Source organism: Lissotriton vulgaris, chromosome 3_1, assembly GCF_964263255.1.
Source record: "Lissotriton vulgaris chromosome 3_1, aLisVul1.2, whole genome shotgun sequence".
Lineage (NCBI taxonomy): Eukaryota > Metazoa > Chordata > Amphibia > Caudata > Salamandridae > Lissotriton > Lissotriton vulgaris.
Window position 1 is genome coordinate 122091477 of NC_141689.1, and position 9351 is coordinate 122100827.

The 9351-nt window shown below is 46.6% G+C and overlaps 1 protein-coding gene across 1 annotated transcript; it reads left to right on the plus strand.

Annotated features, from left to right (window-relative positions):
• Positions 1 to 610: 610 nt before the first annotated feature.
• On the plus strand, positions 611 to 1465 carry LOC147726062 (epidermal differentiation-specific protein-like). Its single transcript, XM_086962867.1, has one exon. The coding sequence runs from the start codon at positions 694 to 696 to the stop codon at positions 1213 to 1215; it is 522 nt and encodes a 173-aa protein (XP_086818993.1). The 5' UTR covers positions 611 to 693; the 3' UTR covers positions 1216 to 1465.
• Positions 1466 to 9351: the final 7886 nt, after the last annotated feature.

Genomic DNA, 9351 nt, shown 5'->3' on the forward strand with positions numbered 1-9351 from the left:
ATGATTTTATGGTGCGTAATAGGAAAATCCATGCCACCATTTACACATCCAGATGCTGTCTTCACCCCCTTGACACTTCCTGATTCTCATTTGGTGTAAATCATCCCTCCCCCTCCCCCCAAACACACACATGGCTGTGCTAGAGCTATCTCCTCATTTCTGAGACATTTGAGACTCAATAGAAATGTTCCCTGTACAGCCTCCACTGCTCCCTCCAGTTGGGCCAGCATTGCCCCTAAATCAATGAACAGGAAAAAAATGGGCTGCCGAGAAAAACGTCATTTACAAATATGTATCCAAATCTCTAGTGAAGGGTTTTTCGGGGACCTGTAATGCGTTTCCTCCAGGCAAAAGCCCTTCACCTGCTTGGCCGGGTCTTCTCATTGGTAATAAGCGCACATTTGTTTTAGCAAATGAACAAAGCAGAATTCAAAATGAATCGCTGAAATGAATGTCCTCATCATTATTTCAGCTATGCCAGAGCTTCAGATTTCGATGTGTAGATTAACACGATCCTTCATGAGGAGACAAGCTTGTGTCAATCACACGTCGACTGTCATTTCATATTAACCAGATGCACTTTTTCACCTTTACAGAACGGCCTGCGAGTCCAGCCGCTGCTTCACCTGAGAGACCCTCACAGCGCCTAGAACCAGAGGCGGCTGACTTTAAGCGCTTACAGGAAGATCCACCATGACCACCGTCAACTTCTTCGCTGAGGAGGGCTGCCAGGGCCCATCTTCTGTGGATGTCACACAAGACCTCTCAGATTTGTCGTCAATTGGATTCCTGAATCGGGTCAAGTCCATGAAAGTGAGCGGCGACCCCTGCGTCGTCTTTACAGAGAAGGGCTTCAAGGGGGAGTTTGCGCTCTTCCGGGAGGGGGATCATGACGCTGTGGGAGGATTTTCCAGAAATATCTCCTCAGTGCGGGTGGTGCAGGGGGGGCTGGGAGATCCAGAAATCACCATCTATGAGAAAGCCAAGAGATCGGGAAAAAGCATCACCCTAAAATCGGCTACCCCACACCTGGCTGATTATGGAATGAATAACAAACTCTCTTGTCACCAAGTTAAGAAGGGAGCCTGGCGCATCTACCAGGAGGAAGACTACGAGGGCGCCTGCATCGTGGCGCTGGCTGATGACTACGTGGAGGACTATCGCAGCATCGGCTTTAACGACACAGCCAGCTCCCTGAAGCCGTACAAAAAGTGAGCAAAGTTTATCGAGATAAGAGTATCGAGGGCGTGCCCTGATTGGCCAGCTCCCTCGTGTCTGTCATTCACTCTGCTTCACACACCCCGCATGACAGGAGAGACATTAATCAGCATATCTCTTCCACTGATTCCAGAATTCTAATGTAGCTTTTTTCCCAATCTCGCTCTCTTCATCTATTTACCTGAACAGCTGTACAAGGCGTAAATGCCTCTGCTTCGCCTGTTTCAATCCTCTGCATGAAATAAAGCAGCATTCACAAAAATCTACCTCTGATGGTGTCTGTGTGGTCTGTAGGCCTGTCTCCTGCACTGCTGCCCTCTGCAGAAAGAGGTGTGTTTTAATGTACACTGAAACTGTGCTGTCTCTGTCTGGTGCCCCAGCCTACCTGACTGGGGGTGAAATGGGGAAGGCAGGCATCAAAACTTAGCTACAGCTGCGTCCTCCAAGGGAAGGTGCATTCTTAGCGCGGCCATTAGGGAGTTCCCCGAAAGAATACAACGACCACCACCAGCCTAATGTAGGTTGTAGTCCTTTCTGTGTTGTATGAGAGAGGTCTGTGGAATAATGATGGAGGGAGGTAGAATAGACACACACATCTACACTCCCACACACCCCCAACACACACACCTGCACACACACGCACACACACGCACGCACACACACACACACACACACACATCCAAACCCAAACCTAACACAAATGCAAACACTTTATGAGTAACTCCCAAAGTTTATTTACGAGGTGACGACATGGCTGCAGTGCCCCCTTTTTCCTCCCTCCTCCTCCTTCCCTTCACATTTTGTCCAATCCCTCCAGCAGGCTCACTGAATGTGGTTGCATTACATCCCCAGAACATCAACACACAAAGAACTAGTGCATATGAGGTGCATACATTTATTACCCGGACTGTCTAAGCCACACAAGCTCTTCACAATTCTTAAGACAAAGCCTTTGAATGTTCTCAGTGCACATAGCTCCTGATCAGGACACACAGTCACCTCACACACCCCTTTCTATACACACCAAGCTCTCCCTTTTTAAGTAGAACTAAGGCCCACACTCTACCACTTCCAGGCTACACTCGCCTGATGGACTCATCACATCCAGCGCAGGTGTACAGAGCGCAGGACATGAGCCCTAAAGACATTGGGCATATTTACATGACAATAGCCCAGTGTGGTGCCACAAGCAATTTCACTGCCCTGATCTGCGTCATTTTCAAAACACAGGGATGCGCTGTATTACCAAGTATATGGCATATCCCTGTGCTCACCCCTGCACCGGCAATACAAAAGCTGCCTAGCACTAATGCGGGCACCCTTGCACCATGGCGAAAGAGTGCCTGCAATGCAGGGATGATTTTATTTGTGCAGGAAGGGACACCTACCTGCACAACAAAATAATTACTGGTGTTTTGCTCCTTCTATGTGTGCAGAAGAATGCAGCGCACGTAGAAAGAGCAAACAACAAGGAGAAATGAAGTATTTCTCTACTTTCGCCACTCAAATTCCTCCTTTTGAAAGGAGTTTGTTTTGGCGCTGCCTGAGATTAACAGATCCTTGTAAATCGAGAGCCCGCGCGCCATCGATATCATAAATCCATGGGTGTTACTGGGAAAACCCACAGCAACACCTATTGCACCTCCCTCTGCCGAAGAAAACTACTTTGCAGAGGACCATATTTACAAGGCTCAGATAGTCCACGCTAAGTGGCTTAGCCAGGCCTTGTAAATATGAGCTAGAAAAGAGCACCACCGGAGTGACAAAAAGGTGACTTTCCAGAGGCACTAGGGGCTTCTAAATATGCCCCATTGTGTCATCAAGTAACTCGAGGCGCTACACAACTTGATATAACAACCGCTCACAATGTCAACCAAGGAAACTTCTTCACTCCCCAAGCCTGAGACTGGCTGTAATCCCCAAAATCCAAAAGACACAAAGTGGGGGCAGCTCCTTTTCTTACTGCATAGCCAGGCTCTGGAATACCCTTCCCCTGCAGTTACTTTCAGAAACCCATCATCCTAACTTTCGAAAGCACCTGAAAACCTGGCTTTTCCAGAACATCCACCTGTAAGCTCACGCCTCCTCTCACTCGGCTGCTAGCGCTGGGATGCCTTAGGGTAGCTATGCACTTAAGAAATGTTAACTAATAATAATAATAATTACTTTCACAGATCTCACTGTACATTTTAACTAGGCCTGGGCAAAATTTCTATTACACATGAGACTCGGAGTATGACATTTCTGACATTATATGATTACTCCAGCTTGAGTAGCTAAGAGTCATTTGGGATACAGATTCTTCCACAGGAGCACAGGAGCAATGAACTAACTGAGAGGGAGTGGCTGCTGACTTCTGCTTGTTTGTGTACTGTAGCATTTAGTACTATTTTGTTAGTGCAAAATGTAAGCTTTAGCCCATTTCGAATGCAAGGGTGCATCTTGCACTACGAAAACAGCTCTAAATGCTGGATTATGCTTCTCACAGAAATACTCATTCTTACGAGTAACTGGGAGGTAATTACACATAGTTATGCTAGAGAGGATTATGCGAGTTACCACCATCCCAAATTTTAACATGCACATGCACACCTAACTGACACTGATATGCATATAGGTTTCGACAGGGAGGGCTACTCTAAATCATTACTACCAGTTGGAGCCACAAGATGTTGCACTTAGGGCCTGACTTAGTTGTTGGGGTGCACACCGCCAGCCTGGGGTGGTGCCATTAGGGAAAATGGTGACAACCAGGCGGCAACCCGGCTGCCATATTATGATATCACTGGTCAGGTGGTCAGGTGCACTGTTTCCCTGTAGCACAGTCTGCAAGAGCAACAGAGTGTGCAACCTTGCACATGGCATGGGGGCATACATAGGCGTCATCCTGATGGCGGTGGCCATCAAGGCACCACCACCATTGACTTCCGTTCTTGCCACTGCTGCCGCTCCCCCCATCGCTACCGCCATGGGAGCTCAAATCCTGGCCAAGGAGGCTGTCTGGTGTTGGTCAGATGATGGTCTCAGAGCCTGCATCTTAATCAGGCCAACAGACTGCCAGGTATGCGGGCAGTCGGACCGCAAGGTATGCAGGCGATCATAGCATCAAGTATGTGGGTGTCCCAGGCCCGCCAACAACTAAATCAGACTCTCAGTCTCAGCCCACTTTTAATGTTATTGTCCTTTGCTTTTTGAAACGATGCTTTTTTCTTCACTATCAAAAATCTTCTTACCTTGGTTTGGCTCTGCCATGAAAGACAAAGAGCACTATTAGAGTTGGCACTTTCCAAAAGCAACAGTAGAAGTTTGTCTTTATTACTTTCTCAAGACTTGAAGCAGATGTCAAGCCCACAGACTTTCCCGGGGCACCACTCTGAGTCTGCATCGCCAGCTGCAAACAGGTGCAAACAGGTGCAGAGCCATGCCCTGTCCAGGTGGACATCTTCCTCCCAGTGATGAGAAGCACTCAAGTGAAATAAAATAAAAAAAATGGACTTTGTATAGACATGCCAGCACACCTGGTTATATCATGTGTCACATGGTATCTTCACATGGTCTAATGGCAAAGAGCTGATATTTCAGTGAGCACAAAGTGAGCTGGACACTCCAGTACAGAGTGGGATTGTAGCTTATGTGTCGAGGCTTCACACAGTGCACATCCATTACCAGTTTCACAAGCTCCCTGGATGTATCTTCAAAAATGCTTATGTGTCTACTTGTGGGCAGGCGCAGAGGGCGAGGGGGGTCAAATAAAGAAAAGAAGAAACAGATGGGGTTAGATGTAGGTAAAATTCAATTTGCGAATCCTTAATAGTGAATTTTACCGATTCGCTATTAAGGACTCACAAAATTGAATATAGGTAGGAATCGCTAAAATATTAGCAATTCCTTAATATTCCTTAATAACGAATCGCAAATTGAGATTCGCTAATATGGAATACCTACCCATTCATTCCTATGGGCTAGGAAGCCCATAGGAGTGAATGGGAAGATATTCACTATTTGCGATTAACTATTGAAGAATCGCAAATAGCGGGAGCTATTTCAAGGGTGCCAGGATGTCGCACCCCTGAAATGTGCATGTGCGCAAATGTGGCACACATACATGCCCTGTGTGCCACATGGCACTTTAAAAAAAGCAAAAAAGTGTTTTTTTAAAGGAAATAGCTAATTACCACCAACTTGAAGTTGGTGGTAATTAGCGATTCCTTAAGGCTAAAGTGCGCTTTCTTTTGTGCTGCTTACATTGCATTTAAGGGATCGCAATTTGAGATTCCGTAAACGCAAGAGCAAAATAAGGAATCTCAATTTGGCGATTCCTTATTTTGCTAGTAGGTTTAAACTCACCTACATTGCTCGCAGCCAAATAGCGATCGCAAATTAATTTCAACGCTAGCGCTCGCTATTTGGCCACCTACATCTGGCCCATGGCCATTAAACACACTTCCAACCCGTCCACAAGTATTTCCAAAGTTCATGGGGCAGATTTACTATGATTTTGCATCAAGGTTTCATTGTTTTTGTGATGTAAATAATGTTTGGTATTTATCGAGCTATGCAAAGCCACTATGCTTGACTTTGCATGGTTTGGTAGATATAAAGTACCAAACTGCATAGTGGAGAATGAATATTCCCATCCATCCACCCATACATTGTGGCCCATTCACAGATTTACAAAAGCTAGTAAACCTCACAATGCATCTAATGCTATGCCTTCCACAGTGAGGTGTAATGAGCAGAATGTCGATTTCTCCTTGTTACTTTCTGCAACACACATAGAAAGAGTAATATGTCTATAAGGATTGTTGTTTTCAGAAAAGTGTCCCTTCCTGCACAAAAACAATCCTTTCCACAATGTAGGCACCCTTCCACCATGGTGCATGGGTGCCTGCATTGGCGCTAGGTAATCTCAAGTGCGCCAGCGAAGGGAAGGCGTGAAGAGTGTCAAGTCTTAGTTGTTATGGTGCATTTCAACTCTCACACACTCATGCAATGCTGCACGGCAACTTGTTTGCCGAACTGCATTGCGTGAATTCTTACTAAATCTGCTCCCTGTGCTTAACTGACATAGGTAGACCAAAACTGTTCATCGGACACTCTCCAAGGGCAGGGGCTTAATTCAAATTCAGGAGCTAGTCTTAAAGGCTTACAGAGTCAACTGTTCTTCTATTTGTTTGGCTAAATAATTTCCAATGGCTACTTTCCTTTACTTTGCCTTGCTTTTATGGTGCTGGTGGTCTACATCTTGATTATGTGGGTACTCAGTCTCCAACTTGATTTCTCACTTTCCCTTCACTCATGGTCATTAGTCAGTCAACTAGCAGGAGAGATGATTCAAGTGGACTCTGGAGTTTGCTGAGTAGTGTGGATCAGACTCTCTGGGTCCATCTTGTAGGACCTGGACTCCACAGTATTAGCACTTTTCAATGGCCCTGCTGCTTCTGTACCCACCATACAGTTTCTGGAACACAGCACAGGTACAGAAGAACTCACGTTCACAAATCTGCTTTATGCCTGACAGCCCCAGTAATGCCAGTGCCTCAAAGGCTTCAACCGGAGGCTAGAATTAAGTTCAAGACACTCTGTATGACGCACAGAATGTTAAACAACAAGGGCCTGAGGAAAATCAGAAACCTTCTGATCCCCTATGTCCCAAACAGAAGCCTCAGGTCCGGCTCCGAACGGCTGATAAGAAGAATCAGGAGAGCTAGATGGGTAGGCAGATCCTTTACTGATCAAGCTCCCAAGCTGTGGAACTCACTGCCATGGGACTCTAGACTCCTGGAAACAGAAGCAGCCTTCCAGAAATCAATCAAAAGGTGGCTGTTCTGTCAGTATTACTAGTCCACTTCTATGCCTCTATTGGTCACTTAGAGCTGGGAAGCCTTTGGGCAGCTATGCGCTCTACAAATCACTCAAATAAAGGGATTACAAACTTTGTGGGGGATTGCCAACACGCCCACCTGTGCCCAGGATACCGCGGCAGTCAGTTTCGCTCTCCCCCGCCGCCGCTCTCGAACCAGCGGCCGCCGAGAGGGGGAGCGTCCAAAGTGCAACTACAATCCCCAGGGGGCAGTGCGGCCTCCCGAGGACGCCAGGAGCAGCGTCAGCGCCAGGTAACCGCGCCCGGAGGCGCAGCAAGCAGATCCTCCCGCGTCGCGGGACGCGCGCGGGCGACGCCGGGCTAAGCCCGGGCAAAGGGCGGGCCCTCTGAGGCCCTCCGAGGTCGAGACGGTCGGGTTGGGTGCCCCACCCTAACATTTCCTTACTGAACTCTCTCGAGGTACGTGACTGTAATACTACCCACCTGCTTTGGACTGACTCTCAGACTATTACTCTTCCTATTGTGGAGTTTACAACAGTCCTATAAACAACAATCTGCTTTTGCTGCCTCTATAGTCCACACTGTTTGGCATATTGCTCCTTGTTTTAGTTGTACTGTTATCTGAGTCTCTATAACTACTGCTTATATTGTATATTGTATTTGTTTTTGGTCCCCGCATCGCGATTAGCGTGCTGCTGGCCTAGCCCTGATATATTCCCCTCTGTTTGGTAGCTACTCTATAGGGGTCCCCCTTTCCTCTCATCATTACTGCCTGCTAGAAAGGAGAGTGCGAGGGCTTAAGTTTAACATAATATTTTCGCGTCTCAGCTACTGTGAAACACGAAACGCATTTAAAATCTATCATTATGTCTACTAGGGGCTCAAGGAGTAAAACAGCAGCTGGGGTGGTCCCAATGACGGGCCCAATAGATAATTTTATTATAAGGGCAAATGATGCCATAAATCAGGGCATCACACTTTTGGAACGTAGGGTTTCGCAAGATTTAGCTATAGCTAGAAGATCATCTCTTGGCCTCATTGGTTCAGCAAGAACACCAGCTCAGGCCATAAATGACAACGTTGGCCTTATAACTGCTGTTCATGCTGATATTCATAGTATACCTAATGAGGTTAATTTATCTGCCTCAAACCCCCTAATAGACTCTGATTTAGACTCTATTATGGACTTGGAAAGGACCCCGGATCTCCCCATTGACCCCACACCAGCTGAGGTAGCTGCAGATAGAATAAGGCAACTGAGGGGTAACCGTGAAGGCGCAGTACAAAAACAGACTAAACCCAAAACACAGCCCAGCAGGTCCAAATGTAGAAAGTACAGCGCCCCAAAGAGAAAGGCCAGGAAAGTAGCTAACTTACATACAAACACAGAAGGAAGGAACGCAGTAATAGCAATAGAAAATGAAGTGTCACAGCCGGCGCCGCAGCGCACAGGGGATAAATCTGATACAGATGCTGTAAATGACCATTTGTTGGAAAGAATGGGTGAGCTCCTTAGTATCTATTTGTCCCCAATAGAATCTAGACTCATAAGGATTGAAAAACAAGTAGCTGAGTTACATGTACCCACTAAAAACACTCCTATTGTTGACGTTTCAGACCATACAGGATCTAGACCTAAGAACAACATAGCCCCCACTACGGGTGTAAAGCCTAAGACACCACAAGCCCTATGTAAGGGAATTGCTGCTAAACAACCAGCTGCCAAACAACCAGCAGCAAATATTATCACCACTACTAATCCCACTGCCAATTCCAATAACACTACTGCCACCATCCAGTCAGGGAAGGGGACAAATACCGCACAAAGTAAGGAAACCCAAATTAGGCAAATTAGTCATTCTAATAATCCCACCCAAAACCCCCCAAGGGATCTTCCCGACCAAGATATGGCAACCAACATGAGGCAGATTCCTCCACGCATTAGTCTGCCGCCTGAATGCGGTGCCTACGTGCTGGTCCTAGTAAATGTTCCCAAACTTAGGAAGGGTCAGGAAGAAACCCCAATATCCCTTAAAAATAAGACCTTTCACTGGTTAACTGCAAACTGCAGTTTCCCAATGGAAGGGGTAAGGGAGATTATTCACACTCAGAGAGTGGGATGGGTAGGCCCGCTAAGGAAAAAGTTCGTGGGGGATTGCATTGTTGTAAGTTTTAGAAATCCTCAAAGGGCGGAAAAATCCTTGGCGAGCGCACCATTACCTTCGCCATGGGAATTTAATACCACTTTGCTCCCATTGGGCTATTTTTATAGACACTTGATTCCCTCCATGGCAAACAACTTTTTTGTG